Source organism: Leptidea sinapis, chromosome 31 (genome assembly GCF_905404315.1).
Source record: "Leptidea sinapis chromosome 31, ilLepSina1.1, whole genome shotgun sequence".
NCBI classification, from domain to species: Eukaryota; Metazoa; Arthropoda; class Insecta; order Lepidoptera; family Pieridae; genus Leptidea; species Leptidea sinapis.
Window position 1 is genome coordinate 2,558,114 of NC_066295.1, and position 18,269 is coordinate 2,576,382.

General features: G+C 43.2%; 1 protein-coding gene across 1 annotated transcript in view; it reads left to right on the top strand.

Moving 5' to 3' along the window:
• LOC126974044 (jmjC domain-containing histone demethylation protein 1) overlaps positions 1–12,411 on the top strand; it is a 70,009-nt gene extending 57,598 nt beyond the window's left edge. Inside the window, exons 20-21 of the mRNA XM_050821416.1 lie at positions 1,331–1,497; positions 6,632–12,411. Coding sequence (XP_050677373.1) covers positions 1,331–1,497; positions 6,632–6,746 — 282 coding nt within the window. The 3' untranslated portion in view covers positions 6,747–12,411. The remainder of the gene's footprint in view (positions 1–1,330; positions 1,498–6,631) is intronic.
• Positions 12,412–18,269: the final 5,858 nt, after the last annotated feature.

Sequence of the window (18,269 nt, forward strand, 5' to 3'; positions counted from 1 at the left end):
CAACCTTCCATCTTGAGGGAAAAGTTCCACATAGTAAAGACTTATTGAAAATGATTCGTAGCGGCTCAGCCAATTTGTGCCACAGGCCTTTAAGAAACTAGGAGGTATAGAATCTGGACCAGAGGGCCTACCATCAACTTTTAATAAGCGATGCGAATCCGATGCAGTTTAGTTTAGCTACCTAAACTGAATCACAAAAATTCGTACCATGAAGTGCCTTTTACTGAATGGCGTTTGGATCGCTTATGAAGAATTAACAAAATAAAATTGCGTTCCGAAACCTAAAATGATATGATTTTAGTGGTTTTTTGCGTAGAAAATACTAAAAATACATTTTGAAATTGCGCAATTGCGTCAAATTATAAACCATTAAGGCCTTTTTTATACTTATTAAATAATAGTAATATAAATAAATATAGTTCTTTGAATTAAAAATGAAATGTTTGCTTATGTGTTTTCGTAAAAATAACGAGTTATGAACGCACCTCCATTGATGTTTGATTTGACAGGACCACAGAGTATTTTTTTTTATTCTTTCTTGCGAACAGGCTTATAGCCTGGGCCCTTACTGCCTCATCTTTGGTATTTTCATTTTTGGTGTTTATTTTCAGTATTTTGTTTTACAAAAAAGTCCAATAAAGTATTCTCATCTCATCTTTAATCAATAAAATTGTTCTTCTCTATGGTTTCACTATTTGTTAAAAGTTATTAACAACACGATTCACTTTCCTCTGAGGAAGTAGCAACTTTTTTTGAATCGGTCACTTTGACAAATAAGCTATCCAGTTTAGGTTGAAATAACACCTCATGGTACGAATAAATGAACGAACTAAATCAGTTTGCGATTCAGTTGATATCATATTTGACATTCAATTATTGACATCATTGCGATTTAATCAGTTGATTTGACGTCAACCTAAATTAGATAGCTCAAATCACGTCGTGGTACGAAATAGCAAAGCAGTTCATTTTAGGTTGTCTATTGAATCGCAATAAGAGTTCATGGTAGGCCCGCAGGACCTTTAATTGCATCTAGGCTTTTGAGCGCTGATATGACATCTGAGTCTGTGAAACTAAGTGACATGTGGCATTCGACGATTTCATTGTGTTTAGTTCTTGGGTTTTAGTCATGCGGTTAGGTTGAGTGAAAGTATTCTGAAAGAAAAATTGGCAATCTGCTGGCCACCTTGAACGCTTTGATCTAAGTAAGTCAGTTCATCCGGTATGTCGCTGCTATTTGATCAATGAACGATCAACCTATTTATATCAGTCATTTGTTATTATTATTTCAGCAATAGTTATGTACAAATATCAGATGTCATTGTCACAGGCGTTACCGAAGCTGGAGGAGCTGGACGTGTCGTCGTGCGCGCGGCTGACGGACGCGTGCGCCGCGCAGCTCGGACACCACCCGCTGCAGAGACTGTCGCTGGCGGGCTGCCGCCTGCTCACAGAGGCCGCGCTCGACCACCTGGCGCGCTGTCCCGACCTCGTGCGGTCAGTACACTAACACACCTGCAGGCTGACGGACGTGCGCCGCGCAGCTCGGACACCAGCGACTGTCGCTGGCGGGCTGCCGCCTGCTCACAGAGGCCGCGCTCGACCACCTGGCGCGCTGTCCCGACCTCGTGCGGTCAGTACACTAACACACCTGCAGGCTGACGGACGTGCGCCGCGCAGCTCGGACACCAGCGACTGTCGCTGGCGGGCTGCCGCCTGCTCACAGAGGCCGCGCTCGACCACCTGGCGCGCTGTCCCGACCTCGTGCGGTCAGTACACTAACACACCTGCAGGCTGACGGACGTGCGCCGCGCAGCTCGGACACCAGCGACTGTCGCTGGCGGGCTGCCGCCTGCTCACAGAGGCCGCGCTCGACCACCTGGCGCGCTGTCCCGACCTCGTGCGGTCAGTACACTAACACACCTGCAGGCTGACGGACGTGCGCCGCGCAGCTCGGACACCAGCGACTGTCGCTGGCGGGCTGCCGCCTGCTCACAGAGGCCGCGCTCGACCACCTGGCGCGCTGTCCCGACCTCGTGCGGTCAGTACACTAACACACCTGCAGGCTGACGGACGTGCGCCGCGCAGCTCGGACACCAGCGACTGTCGCTGGCGGGCTGCCGCCTGCTCACAGAGGCCGCGCTCGACCACCTGGCGCGCTGTCCCGACCTCGTGCGGTCAGTACACTAACACACCTGCAGGCTGACGGACGTGCGCCGCGCAGCTCGGACACCAGCGACTGTCGCTGGCGGGCTGCCGCCTGCTCACAGAGGCCGCGCTCGACCACCTGGCGCGCTGTCCCGACCTCGTGCGGTCAGTACACTAACACACCTGCAGGCTGACGGACGTGCGCCGCGCAGCTCGGACACCAGCGACTGTCGCTGGCGGGCTGCCGCCTGCTCACAGAGGCCGCGCTCGACCACCTGGCGCGCTGTCCCGACCTCGTGCGGTCAGTACACTAACACACCTGCAGGCTGACGGACGTGCGCCGCGCAGCTCGGACACCAGCGACTGTCGCTGGCGGGCTGCCGCCTGCTCACAGAGGCCGCGCTCGACCACCTGGCGCGCTGTCCCGACCTCGTGCGGTCAGTACACTAACACACCTGCAGGCTGACGGACGTGCGCCGCGCAGCTCGGACACCAGCGACTGTCGCTGGCGGGCTGCCGCCTGCTCACAGAGGCCGCGCTCGACCACCTGGCGCGCTGTCCCGACCTCGTGCGGTCAGTACACTAACACACCTGCAGGCTGACGGACGTGCGCCGCGCAGCTCGGACACCAGCGACTGTCGCTGGCGGGCTGCCGCCTGCTCACAGAGGCCGCGCTCGACCACCTGGCGCGCTGTCCCGACCTCGTGCGGTCAGTACACTAACACACCTGCAGGCTGACGGACGTGCGCCGCGCAGCTCGGACACCAGCGACTGTCGCTGGCGGGCTGCCGCCTGCTCACAGAGGCCGCGCTCGACCACCTGGCGCGCTGTCCCGACCTCGTGCGGTCAGTACACTAACACACCTGCAGGCTGACGGACGTGCGCCGCGCAGCTCGGACACCAGCGACTGTCGCTGGCGGGCTGCCGCCTGCTCACAGAGGCCGCGCTCGACCACCTGGCGCGCTGTCCCGACCTCGTGCGGTCAGTACACTAACACACCTGCAGGCTGACGGACGTGCGCCGCGCAGCTCGGACACCAGCGACTGTCGCTGGCGGGCTGCCGCCTGCTCACAGAGGCCGCGCTCGACCACCTGGCGCGCTGTCCCGACCTCGTGCGGTCAGTACACTAACACACCTGCAGGCTGACGGACGTGCGCCGCGCAGCTCGGACACCAGCGACTGTCGCTGGCGGGCTGCCGCCTGCTCACAGAGGCCGCGCTCGACCACCTGGCGCGCTGTCCCGACCTCGTGCGGTCAGTACACTAACACACCTGCAGGCTGACGGACGTGCGCCGCGCAGCTCGGACACCAGCGACTGTCGCTGGCGGGCTGCCGCCTGCTCACAGAGGCCGCGCTCGACCACCTGGCGCGCTGTCCCGACCTCGTGCGGTCAGTACACTAACACACCTGCAGGCTGACGGACGTGCGCCGCGCAGCTCGGACACCAGCGACTGTCGCTGGCGGGCTGCCGCCTGCTCACAGAGGCCGCGCTCGACCACCTGGCGCGCTGTCCCGACCTCGTGCGGTCAGTACACTAACACACCTGCAGGCTGACGGACGTGCGCCGCGCAGCTCGGACACCAGCGACTGTCGCTGGCGGGCTGCCGCCTGCTCACAGAGGCCGCGCTCGACCACCTGGCGCGCTGTCCCGACCTCGTGCGGTCAGTACACTAACACACCTGCAGGCTGACGGACGTGCGCCGCGCAGCTCGGACACCAGCGACTGTCGCTGGCGGGCTGCCGCCTGCTCACAGAGGCCGCGCTCGACCACCTGGCGCGCTGTCCCGACCTCGTGCGGTCAGTACACTAACACACCTGCAGGCTGACGGACGTGCGCCGCGCAGCTCGGACACCAGCGACTGTCGCTGGCGGGCTGCCGCCTGCTCACAGAGGCCGCGCTCGACCACCTGGCGCGCTGTCCCGACCTCGTGCGGTCAGTACACTAACACACCTGCAGGCTGACGGACGTGCGCCGCGCAGCTCGGACACCAGCGACTGTCGCTGGCGGGCTGCCGCCTGCTCACAGAGGCCGCGCTCGACCACCTGGCGCGCTGTCCCGACCTCGTGCGGTCAGTACACTAACACACCTGCAGGCTGACGGACGTGCGCCGCGCAGCTCGGACACCAGCGACTGTCGCTGGCGGGCTGCCGCCTGCTCACAGAGGCCGCGCTCGACCACCTGGCGCGCTGTCCCGACCTCGTGCGGTCAGTACACTAACACACCTGCAGGCTGACGGACGTGCGCCGCGCAGCTCGGACACCAGCGACTGTCGCTGGCGGGCTGCCGCCTGCTCACAGAGGCCGCGCTCGACCACCTGGCGCGCTGTCCCGACCTCGTGCGGTCAGTACACTAACACACCTGCAGGCTGACGGACGTGCGCCGCGCAGCTCGGACACCAGCGACTGTCGCTGGCGGGCTGCCGCCTGCTCACAGAGGCCGCGCTCGACCACCTGGCGCGCTGTCCCGACCTCGTGCGGTCAGTACACTAACACACCTGCAGGCTGACGGACGTGCGCCGCGCAGCTCGGACACCAGCGACTGTCGCTGGCGGGCTGCCGCCTGCTCACAGAGGCCGCGCTCGACCACCTGGCGCGCTGTCCCGACCTCGTGCGGTCAGTACACTAACACACCTGCAGGCTGACGGACGTGCGCCGCGCAGCTCGGACACCAGCGACTGTCGCTGGCGGGCTGCCGCCTGCTCACAGAGGCCGCGCTCGACCACCTGGCGCGCTGTCCCGACCTCGTGCGGTCAGTACACTAACACACCTGCAGGCTGACGGACGTGCGCCGCGCAGCTCGGACACCAGCGACTGTCGCTGGCGGGCTGCCGCCTGCTCACAGAGGCCGCGCTCGACCACCTGGCGCGCTGTCCCGACCTCGTGCGGTCAGTACACTAACACACCTGCAGGCTGACGGACGTGCGCCGCGCAGCTCGGACACCAGCGACTGTCGCTGGCGGGCTGCCGCCTGCTCACAGAGGCCGCGCTCGACCACCTGGCGCGCTGTCCCGACCTCGTGCGGTCAGTACACTAACACACCTGCAGGCTGACGGACGTGCGCCGCGCAGCTCGGACACCAGCGACTGTCGCTGGCGGGCTGCCGCCTGCTCACAGAGGCCGCGCTCGACCACCTGGCGCGCTGTCCCGACCTCGTGCGGTCAGTACACTAACACACCTGCAGGCTGACGGACGTGCGCCGCGCAGCTCGGACACCAGCGACTGTCGCTGGCGGGCTGCCGCCTGCTCACAGAGGCCGCGCTCGACCACCTGGCGCGCTGTCCCGACCTCGTGCGGTCAGTACACTAACACACCTGCAGGCTGACGGACGTGCGCCGCGCAGCTCGGACACCAGCGACTGTCGCTGGCGGGCTGCCGCCTGCTCACAGAGGCCGCGCTCGACCACCTGGCGCGCTGTCCCGACCTCGTGCGGTCAGTACACTAACACACCTGCAGGCTGACGGACGTGCGCCGCGCAGCTCGGACACCAGCGACTGTCGCTGGCGGGCTGCCGCCTGCTCACAGAGGCCGCGCTCGACCACCTGGCGCGCTGTCCCGACCTCGTGCGGTCAGTACACTAACACACCTGCAGGCTGACGGACGTGCGCCGCGCAGCTCGGACACCAGCGACTGTCGCTGGCGGGCTGCCGCCTGCTCACAGAGGCCGCGCTCGACCACCTGGCGCGCTGTCCCGACCTCGTGCGGTCAGTACACTAACACACCTGCAGGCTGACGGACGTGCGCCGCGCAGCTCGGACACCAGCGACTGTCGCTGGCGGGCTGCCGCCTGCTCACAGAGGCCGCGCTCGACCACCTGGCGCGCTGTCCCGACCTCGTGCGGTCAGTACACTAACACACCTGCAGGCTGACGGACGTGCGCCGCGCAGCTCGGACACCAGCGACTGTCGCTGGCGGGCTGCCGCCTGCTCACAGAGGCCGCGCTCGACCACCTGGCGCGCTGTCCCGACCTCGTGCGGTCAGTACACTAACACACCTGCAGGCTGACGGACGTGCGCCGCGCAGCTCGGACACCAGCGACTGTCGCTGGCGGGCTGCCGCCTGCTCACAGAGGCCGCGCTCGACCACCTGGCGCGCTGTCCCGACCTCGTGCGGTCAGTACACTAACACACCTGCAGGCTGACGGACGTGCGCCGCGCAGCTCGGACACCAGCGACTGTCGCTGGCGGGCTGCCGCCTCAGTATTTTTGGGTTATTCGAGAATCCTGAGCGACACTGCATTGTAATGGGTAGGGCGTATCAATACCCACTAGCTGAACGTCCTGCTCGTCTCGTCCCTTATTTTTATAAAATATATATAGCTTACTAATCGAATTGGCGACCATAAATTTTAATTTTTTAACTGATTAGCCAGTTTTTTTCGGTGATTTAAAATAGTGTTGTTTATTTATGAATATATTACTAGAGATTTTCACAATACTTTAAATATAAAGAGTAAAACATGATCTTTTACTGATGTTTTTTACAGGCTTGATCTCCGACATGTGCCCCTTGTATCAACGCAAGCAGTCATCAAATTTGCCGCCAAATCAAAACACAACTTGCACGTTAAGGATGTAAAGCTGGTGGAGTTGAGGACCTGATGTGGGACCCCCGTGGCACAGGCCCCAAATGAGAGCCCAGAAGTAGAACCTGAGCTTTACCCAACCGAGACATTAACAGAGGATGCTTAAGTGAACTTGTTCAGTGAAAGTGAATACTAAAGATTCTGTGTGCTGTGAATATGAATGACATGAAGCCAAATGAATTCTAATCTATGTTACATTAGGTATTGTAAGAGGACTATATCTGTCCAAGTTGTGTGATATTCACAATCTTAATATTTTAACTAGTCCCACTGACTAGGATGCCGCACCACAGTGGTGCCTTTTTCTGAAGCAAGTGCAATAGTGCAAACACTATTTGGGCTTTAGTTTGAAGGGCGCGCTAAAATTACGAGACAACGATGTGAACTCTCAGTAGCGTTCACATCTTTGTCTCAAGGTGACTAGCGAAAACTCAGTGCTACTTAGAATATTAGGTTATCAAGAATCCTGAGTGGCAGTTCTTTATCACTTCTTATAATAACAAAATGATTCAAGCCTGGAAGTTATCCTAAATAAGTAGAATGTGAACTATTATTGTTCAATTTTGAAGGTAAGATGTTAGTTGCCTTATTAATAAACAATTTTACTTTTTCACTGTCTTCCTCTGTATTTCTTCTAGTAACAGCACATGTGTAATTATATACAACCAGTGAGTCCAACAATGAAGTGCGCTATGAAGTAGAGTTTCTTTCCTCACTTACACAAGTCATCTGCGATATGTTCCATTGCGAATCAGTACTGGTATTTAGGTGTGTCACATGTACGTAGTGAAATTTGTTATATCAAATTAGTACATTTTTTTCTTTAAATATGTTTTAAAACTTGTGCTTTAAATGGCTGTGCGGTGTGCTTTAAATATATAGTATATGTTTTGTGACAACCCTTCATATTTTTAGTGTCTAGACAGTGTAAAGGAATTGGCCCGCCAGTTATATATTTTATTACACACATGATAATAGTTACAAATAGTATTTGATATTTTATTTTTGTTGTGGAAACTATCTATCCTGCACTCCCTATAAGTGAGTTTGATTAATAGTTTTTTTTATTTTCCACCATCACTTTTGAACTATCACCTCTAAATGCATTCTTTTAGGGAACAGATGGAAGACTAGTGAAAATTACAAGTAATTATTGTTATAAATATATGATATTGTGGTACACACAGGTGTATTTAAAGCTACAATGTAAATGTAACTGTATATACATTTTTTTACTGTAAATATATTATTTTACATTAAAGTGTTTTACAACAAGATGTAAAATATAATTACCATCAATTGTTTCATAGCACAAAAATAAATATAATATGAATATATATTATTATAGTTGATATTATTAATTTTATTGTGTGTTGTATATTTATCATATTTTATTGTTTTTTTTTTAAAGTGGCTCAATTAGTTGACATTCATTTTTATGTTTTGACTGTAATTATCATTTTATGCTTTATGATATGTAAATAACTAAATAGATTGGCTTCCCCATTCCAGGAATGTATATTTTTTTTTCTTTAATTTCTGTTGACATGTTTTACGGAAATGAGTATTTGTTATAATGTAATTAAATCTTGTGCATCCTTCAAAATTCCCAATTTCGTAAATGTTGTAGACATGCTTCAGATAAGGACTATACTTAATAAGTTAATGATAAATACTTTTAAGTAATATGTGTCTATGATCGAATGACGAAAGAATATGTATTTAATTAAACTTTGCAGAATATGTGCATAAACTTATTCTGAAGATGCGCAGTTTTAAAACAAAGTACGTTCTGGTACTTTGTGTGGTGTTTCCTGGATAACACAACATGGTTATTTTCAAAAATAAGTGTGTACTTCCAGCTAAAATGCCGGTATGCTCATGTGATTCCTCCGCTGTTGCAACAACACAGTGTGGTCTACGACGATCACTTACCAGGTCACTAAGCAGATGATCCGTGGGCTTGTTTGTCCCCCTCTTCCGTAAATAAAGATATACGAATCATTCGTCTAGATACGACGTGCAACTTGTACCGCGACAAGTGTACAAGTGACATATTTTAAATTGATAGAGCTGCAGTGTCAAATATTTTAAACTGATGGGATATCAAAATGAGTAAAAACTCTCAACAACAGATGCGATTTGCGTTTAAGCAGTGCTTAGATAATTCGAGTCACGTATTATTCTCATACGCCGAGACTCGTTTTTGATACTGGAATCCGAAAATTGCATTAATACTACTAGTCTTTAATATTTAGAAATTGAAATATATTGTAGAAATGCTAAAGTTGTAAATATTGAATAATGGAGTGGAATGAGTTTTGTTTCTCTGAAGCATTTAAGCTCAAACCATTCAGTATAATCAAAATATAATGTTCAGAAGTAGTTTTTAACTTAAATGAATAAAAATCATAATTCACCGCTTGTGTAACTTCATTATAATGTTGGAAGTGTGAATTTGTTTTAGTTTGTGATGAGAAAATGGCATTGTGTTATTGTATTTTAGTTCTAGTCGCTTATTAGGCTTAAGTTATTGTCCTCTACAGTGACCAGAGGCTACTCTAAGAGAAGTGTCATTATTATTATATTGTTAGACTAGGTAATTTGTGGTTAGGATAATAATTGCATATCTATAGGATGGGTATGCTGATTTCTGATTTAAAATAAGAACGGTTACTGTTAGACAATACATGTAATACTAACGGACTCAACGTCTTGTTCGAAACTTGTTTAAATGATAAGATTATATTTTATAAATAAATATGTGTGATGTTTTGTGGTTATAATTATGTAGTCATATGCGGATAAATTAAGAAAAATATTTTGTCGAAAAACAATAATGTATAGAAATTTATCGTAGCGCCACCTACCGGCTTCAGTTTCATATTTAACTGCACCGGACAGGTAAAGCTCACTCATGATCGAATATGAGATGATATAACTGTAAGATATATCTCCTATCTGAAGGTGTTTCATAATTTAACAAAGACCGAAAATTGGTCCCATATGCCAGAAGGGTTAGCATTTTTTTTTTATATTTTGATGAGGTAACAGGGGATCGTGTAATAAGCAAGTCTTCATATTGCTTTCAAATTATACTGTTATGAGTGGTTATAACGGCTTATATCTATCAAATAATTCAGAGTGTAAATATTAAGGGAGTGTTTTATTACATTCAGTGATGGTCTAAACGAGACTAGCGAATATCTATCATGAAGGTAGGGGAAAAATCGTTCTAAATTGATTTAACGAAACCATTATAATAGACTTTATAAGCAAAAACCTTCACGTAGATTAATCCAATAAGTAGTAATAATACTCACAACGTACTAATGACGCTCTTGGGGTGGCCTCCGACTTTTCATCACCTCCTTAATCGTCCACCAATTATTGGTGTGACACCAAGGAATTGGCCAGACTAAAATAGACTGTCACGTGAGTTCCCAATTTCACACCTTATCCCTATTTATATATGAAACATTTTGTATGAATTGCAACCACACTACCTTTAGTGATATAAGTTTTGTTCCTAATTTAATTATACTTAATCGATACCACACGCAATATACTGGCTGTTTCTATCACTTAAATAGTTGACATTCATTTTTTGATCACTTGGAACTATACTATGCTAGAAATGTTCGGGTCCAAATATGTATCAGTTAAAAAACTGAACTCTTTACTAACTTACAAAAACTAGCTTTTTAATTTTTATAACTTAATTTTTATTATATTAGAACCTTAGCGTTAGATGATCTCTGCAATTGTCTCATGACTCGAGTTAAGTTGGGCGACAGTTCTAGACTAAGTAGGTTTGTTGTGTACTAAGTCTTGCCCGATATAAATGTATCTAAAAAATTTAACTGAATTAGCCGGTTGTTTTGAGAAATTCCATTGCAATTTAAATGGTTATAATTGTTGTTTTTGAGTGTTAATTCTGGGAAGTTTCAGTAAACCACTGCTACATGAGGCAATTCTTAGTCAAATTCAAAACTTTACCAAAACCAAAGTCAAAACGGTTTGGGGAGCTGAGAGAACAGCTACCGAAGATGCTCATTTAGAGGCGAAACATGGGTCGCAGTGGTTTTGTGAAACTTGGCGGAACTAAAGATCATTTATATTTTAAATATATTTCTATTTTTGTAGGCCAGATAATTTCTTATGGACAAATTACCTAACGGACTTAATATACTTTAAATTTGAAGGGGAGTTCTTTAGTAATCAATAATATTATGAAAAGACGATGCGACGCGCCTTGTTGTTGATTATTTAAATGAAACTGCTAGGACTATTTACACAAACTAAATGTAGCTAGACAAAGCCATACGTCATTGTAATCCTCAGTTGATGCCAATGTATAGGTACTTATAGTTATACATTTGTACATATATTTAAGTGTAAAGATGCTTGTATACAAGCAAGGTCGGAGGGCCGCCTCTTAGTTTTAAATAAAATGTATAAGTAGTATTTATCTTTTGCTTTTGTTTTCAATTGGTCAGGCCAGGTTAGTAATGCCAGAATAAATAGCTGGTTTAAGCCGTGCCAATAAGCAAGCGTTTTATAAAAGGCAGCAGTTGGTATCTTAAGGGGTGTAACAATGATAGAATACGATGGCTATGGTATTCTATAGAACGAATATGCAAACGCTATTTATACGCTGCATGGTGCACTCGGTAACCTCATAGCGAGGATTCTGGCTTCTTTCAATAACACCGCTCAAGATCCGTAACACTGGCCGTGTTAAAAAATTAAAATTTCTAAAAAAATATGATATTTTAACGTTTGACTCAGAAAAAAGTTTTGCAATTCCTAATATTAAAAACAAGCTGTTTATTTAATATGGAGTGATGTATTTGATGTTATTTGCACTAGTGGATAACCGTGTTATAAATGTCGTATCAGATTCACGTGGTTCAAATTAAAGTGTAAATTTTTAACATTTTATTGCTTTGAATGTGTATATAGGAGTATAATATGCACATGTTAATGTTTAGTTATAAGGTGGTAACATACTTAAATAAGGGATTGTGTGCCTCTGTGTAAATGTTATTAAATTAATTAAAATTAAAATAATAGGCACGCTAAGAGCATGTTTACATTGTGGAACTTAATATAAGAATAATAGAAAACGGTGTATGTTCTAAGTATTCATATCACCACAGTGTAAATGAATTCTAAGACTGTGTAAAAAGTTAGCTAAGTGGTTATACAGATAAATTTGACTCTCCAAAAATATTTGGGATAATTTTGTAATAAATGTATATAGATAAAAGAAATTCAGTATCGGTACTATCCGAGCAGTTAAAGAATGAGATTAGAAATGTCTGCATGTACCGTCAGCAAATATGATTGCAATTTACTGTTTGGTTTGAGTTTGTTATGATTAAGGTTTGTTGATAACTTGATGCATAATTAATATAAATTGAATCTGTATATTAAAAACCCACACAATTTTATTAAAGGTATTTGGAAATTCCTAATCCCAATCTTTATCTGCGCTAGTAGGTGTGAGAATTACGAAAGACTTGTCTATGCTCATAAGCTGACATGAGGTTGGTAAGAGATGGTGATATTAAGGCTAAATTTTATTAAATGTTATGAGAAAATAGCGTTAAAGAGTCTTATTGTATCATTGGTTACCATAACCACTTATAGTATTTGAAATAAATATTTACAACGAATTTTGTGTTTCATTTCTTAGTCTATTAGTCCCTATTTTACTATAAGTGCTGATAAAATGGTAGGCGATTGGGGCTGGGTTTGGCATGTAGGTACGGAGGTTGTTTAAATATAGGTTCTGTTGTTAAAACGTAATGTATGAGGTATTTGAATTATCATGGAGCATTATTGGTGAAACATGGTTGGCGAATGTTGCCGTCATTGTTGGGAGATTAGTTGAGAAATCTGCTCTTATTGTTTGAACGGCTCTTTAGTAAACTATAGTAAGTGACCACCAAAAAGCGTTTTTAACAGTTACTAACCATTACTTTCTATGGGTTAACTTCAGGTCCATGACGTTGGACCTGAAGTCAACCATTGCTGTATCTGCTTGCGATTATCGTATAGAATTATGAAATTCCTAACAATTCAAAATGGGATTTCATCACTATTGAAAGTCTAATATCACTTATTACAAATTGAAATCAGCCATTCGAAAAAGTATGCCTCGGACCTGAGAAGAACGGGCGCAACAAACTCGGCGGACTTTTTTTTTAAATAATCGTTACAATATAACTTGTAACAATGGATCTTATTGTAAAAGCATATATATCGCCCCACAAAAGACTAACTCTACTTAGCCGAGTAGTAGGCATTATAAATTTATGTTCGTGGTGTTAACATTATGGTTATGACAGTTTCTAACAAACTCACTTATGTGCCTATGTACATATATATTACGCTAGCTGACCCTAATAAAAAAAAAATAATAAAAAAAACTTGCGGGTGGAATTTTGGAAAATCCGTTCTTAGGTGAAAAGAATATTCCTACCAAATTTCAAGTCTTTAGCTCTAATGTTTTCAGAGATATCGTGATGAGTGACTATATACGTGGAAATCTCTTTTATATGCATAGATTATCAAAAATATATGCTGGAGTTGCTTGCATTATCGGGTATTCTGTGACCGTCTTAATCACTTAATGTCGCGTAGAGCCATCACGTCATTATAATGTCTTCCTCCGATGTACTCGACAGCTCGTTGAGCCGCGGGTCGCGGGTTTAAGGCCAGCCGATAACTTTGCAATAACGTTTGGATTAAGGCTTGTTTATAGAGTACAATCCTCGTATTAGGAATGTTTATTAATTAATTCCGCCAATCTTTCACACACTTGGAAGATGGTATAGTAGTAGTAGGCATAATAAGTTTGTCTGTTCCTGGTGTTAACTTTATGGTTATGACAGTTTCTAGCAAATTCGCTCCACAATCCCTTCATTTTTGCATCGATAGAACATGGTAAGGCGAGCTTCAACGTTTGCTTCTCTCTGTAGGTTCGTTGAATCATCATGAGGCGTACATGTTTCAAGCCTTTTTCCATTTTACCGATATAATGCAAGCGGCTCAATATGCTGCTAATGTCTAGTTTGAAGCAAATTGGCTTCTACTATCGCATTAATTTCACCTTAGTGGCTGGTATTATCGGCGTTCATTCTTCAAGCATGAGATTCCTCTATGTAAGAATAAATCTTGGGTGAAACCTACCTGTCCAAACACAGCATAGATATTGCAAGCTGTTTCTCAAAAAATATACTAACAATTAAAAGTACAATCCAATACCTAGGTACATATTGCATTTTTTAAATCTAGAATATTCTAGTTTGAAAAAAATCTAATAAAACGTTTGTGTGGTATAAGTAACATAATCGACTTTCTTAATACAACAGATTAAGAATGAAGCGACCGCCCTCAGGCTATTAAATAATAAAATTTTACAATATTACATTGTAACGATATTTTATTTTTTTTAAATTGGCAGTTTTAGAGACTGCCGATGGTAGTGATAATTTAGAACTTTTATTATTAAATTTGAAATTTCAAGTTGATTTAGAATAAGGCCATTTTTCCGGCTTTGAAAGTAAAGAAGTTGTTGCGTTTTCAATGTCCTGCCAAAACCTATTACAGAGTTGGGCTGAAACAGATTTAAAAGTCATGTTAGGCGAGTTTTCCTCAGAAAAGCATAAAATTATACAGTCAATAGAAATGTATTGTCAGGCGATTAATTACCATTAACAACCCTTATTCCATGTTATGTTAATAAATTACAATAATAGCCCTTTTATAAGTTTATTTGTATTGTTATTCAGTTTTTAATTTCTTTGACCTTTACTTTATGTAGGAAAATATAATTATTATTAATTATAAGATTACAGTAGTTAGCTCTATGTAGGTATAATATAATGATTTTAGGAATATTTATTGAAGTAGGCGTTACTTTGTGGAAATCCATAATTATATAAATGATATAAGTTTTCTTTAGTGCTAATTCCGCCAATATTTGTTTTTAAACAATTCGACACGTGTTTCGCCTCTACACGAGGCATTGTTGTTATGAATGAATAGGAGAAATCAAAGTCTCGTGTCAGATTTTGGGGAGACAACACGTCCTGAGGATGCCTCGTGTAGAGGCGAAACACGTGTCGAATTGTTTAAAAACAAATATTGGCGGAATTAACACTAAAGAGAACTTAAATCATTTGTAATTATTTTAAGTTTGTTGCAGATTATTCTCAACAAAAGCAGCTTTACCAATCGGTCGTATCTGGTGTAATAAAATTACAAATCCTTTTTCTATAAACCTACTTGAATAACAATATTTGACTTTAAGAAAATTGAAAGATCCCCCTGACTCGCCCCGCCTCACATAGAGTATGTCTCTTTCGTTCCACAGCATTGTTCCGTCGTTGTTCGTCCGTATCTGTATGTCCGGCTTCCTGTTAAGTGTAGGTACGAGTATTTATCTACATACCGATTTTACTTATTTATTTCATTTATTCAGGATACAAAATGTCACAATTCAAAAACTTTACACAATTTTATTTAATGAAGACCTATAGTTCAATAAAATAATTTTAAAACTACTTAATACTTACAATGTGCTTTGTTATAAATAAAATAATACTAAATTTAAATGCAAATAAAGTGATAAAATAAAAAACCTATAAAATACAAAACTTAATATATTACGATATTAAAATAAAACAGAAAGATTTACTTATGCTACTTATGTTTAGACATGGCATCTTTAATCTTAATTTTTTTGATTTTGTTCACAATTTCATGGAATTTTATTTGTTTGTGCAAACCTTCATTTATTTTTCTTAAATAAACACAGCTCAAGTCATTTATTTTCTAGAGCTAAGCGGAAACAAACATCAACATACAAGAAAAATGTATTGTACAATATTGATATAAATAGGTATATACCTAAATAATAATAAATAAATATAAATACATATGTATTTATTTATTTATCAAAAAATTATAATAATAATAATCTATATAAATCCTATTTTTTCATACAAAAAGTCGTTTCAATCACTGAATAATATATAATTACTGTAATTAATATATTAATTGTACCTATATCCAATTACGTACGTTTATAATATGTACTTACAGGTGTCTTAAAAATTAAAAAAAAATGACACTATGTCAAGCGGATGTCAAGAGGTTATGTTGTGCGATTTTTTTTTCCGCAAAACACTGCAAAAAGACTGCAAAAGATTACTTGTGACAGAGGATCAATAATTATTGATATTTTTCCTACTAAAGATATACTACCCTACCTACTATATATACATATATAGCATGCCGTGCAAACACAAGAAACATTCTGGTCAAATCTACAACCATAAAGTACAAAAATGCGCATGATACAAACTCAAAATTAAGGTTCCTACGATAACTGTGAGGTCACCGAGAAATGTTGCCCAGGCCTTTTTAAAAAAGTTGTCAATTTTATCATCTATTTACCCTACAACTTTCATTGAGCTGTCTCTACGGTGCGGTGTATGGCTCATAGCATAATAACCGAATAAAACGTAACGCACGTAAATGGTATTTGGCGAGACTTCATAAAACTAAACAATAATATTGTTTTTGTGTTGTTTATAATTCTATTTAAAAAAGAAAATATAATTCGATACCAATGAAAAATATAATACCATCATTCATTTTTGCGACATCCTAAGTATATACTATATACCTACTTATATGTTAAAATGAAAGAGCTTTCACTCGAAAACCGCTTTTCAAGAGCCACGGCAAGATGAAATCCAATTAGAATTTTCTTCGGCCTCATCGAGAAATTTATTTTTCCCGCTCTCTTTAAATGAAAAATAAACGCGTTCAAAGACTTAGCATCTCCGAGAAAATTGTGAAGAGTCTTCAGAGACTGTGGGAGGAGGATAGATTTATTATGAACTTCACGTGAGCGACAAAGACACCAAATGCATTTAACACGTCTGCCTGTAGGGAAATATTAGTGATTACAATTTTGCTCGAATATTTTTCCTGAAAATTCTCGTGTCCGTAATGAGTCGCGAATGTTGATCTTGATAATATGTACACTGTATGTTCTTATAATATTATGTGAAGCGAAAAAATATAATATTACAATATTAACATTGAAATTGCTGAGGGGAGGATCCCACTCAAAAAACAGATATATCGATTTTTATAAAATTTTCGTCCCGGTACCGCACTAACCACAGCAATTGCTGCCTGACACTGCTCACTCATCTCTGCCTGATCGTTATATTAAGTTAAAATGTGTTTTATCGAATTTAAGACAATCCACGTTAGACAGTTTACCAGTGGGAGGCTCCTTTCCACAGGATGCCGGCTAGATCATGGGTACCACAACGGCGCCTATTTCTGCCGTGAAGCAGCTGGATGTGTAAGCATTACTGTGTTCCGGTCTGAAGGGCGCCGTAGCTAGTGAAATTACTGGGCAAATGAGACTTAACATCTTATGTCTCAAGGTGACGAGCGCAATTGTAGTGCCGCTCAGAATTTTTGAGTTTTTTAAGAATCGTGAGCGGCACTGCATTGTAATGGGCAGGGCGTATCATTTACCATCAGCTGAACGTCCTGCTCGTCTCGTCACTTACTATCATAAAAAAAGACACTCGACAACCGACTAATTCTAATATAAATAGAGAGCTTTTTGAATGGTTTTTCTACGGGCCCCGCGCTTGATTAATCCGGTACTGTTTCATCCTATAAAGTATGGTAGCCATCATTGCATTAATTATTATTTTTGAATTATTGTTTTTAGTTCATGAAGTAAAACTACAGAAAATATCTTCACTATATTTATTGCGCTAATATGTAAAAACATACATATATTATGTGATACCAACTTTTGTGTTTTTCCACTAAAATGTGTTTTTTTTTTACAATACGAGCAAGACGTTTATCTATTTATAGTTATGTACCTACCTAATATCTACACTGTCTTTTTAATAAACCCAATGAAAAGTTACCCCAAATTTAAAATTACTTCTCCCTGTCTAAATCTAGTGACAAAGGTTGATAAGATAAAGCTAAAAGTTTTAAATTTGGAATAACTTTTATTCGCATTTATTAATAACACAGAAAAAGCGCTTCTAGAAATTTTACTCCCCGGCAACCACAATAGATGCAGACATACATAAGGACGAAAGGAGAAATCTTTAAATCGTCGAATCGTCGGTTGGCACATTGTAAATGAGGTTTGTGAGAACCTTTTCCACCTACTTTTTCTTCTACCATTGCATATGATTCTGAAATATCAATAAATAAATTTAAATGTTTTATCTACACCCATGCTTTAAATCCTCTATTAAAGATTCTGAAACAGTTAGCTTATTGCCAACATTAAAACACCCAATGTTCTAATTACCATTACATCATCCAAAAGAGTGTTGTTATGCTGTACTGAATTTCATAACAACACTCCTATGTTTTTTTTTATCCCTTCATGCGCAAAGAGTTTCAACAGACAGCCACATTCTTATTGCTCGATGCGTGGTATCTGTATGAATTTCAAAAAAAGAAC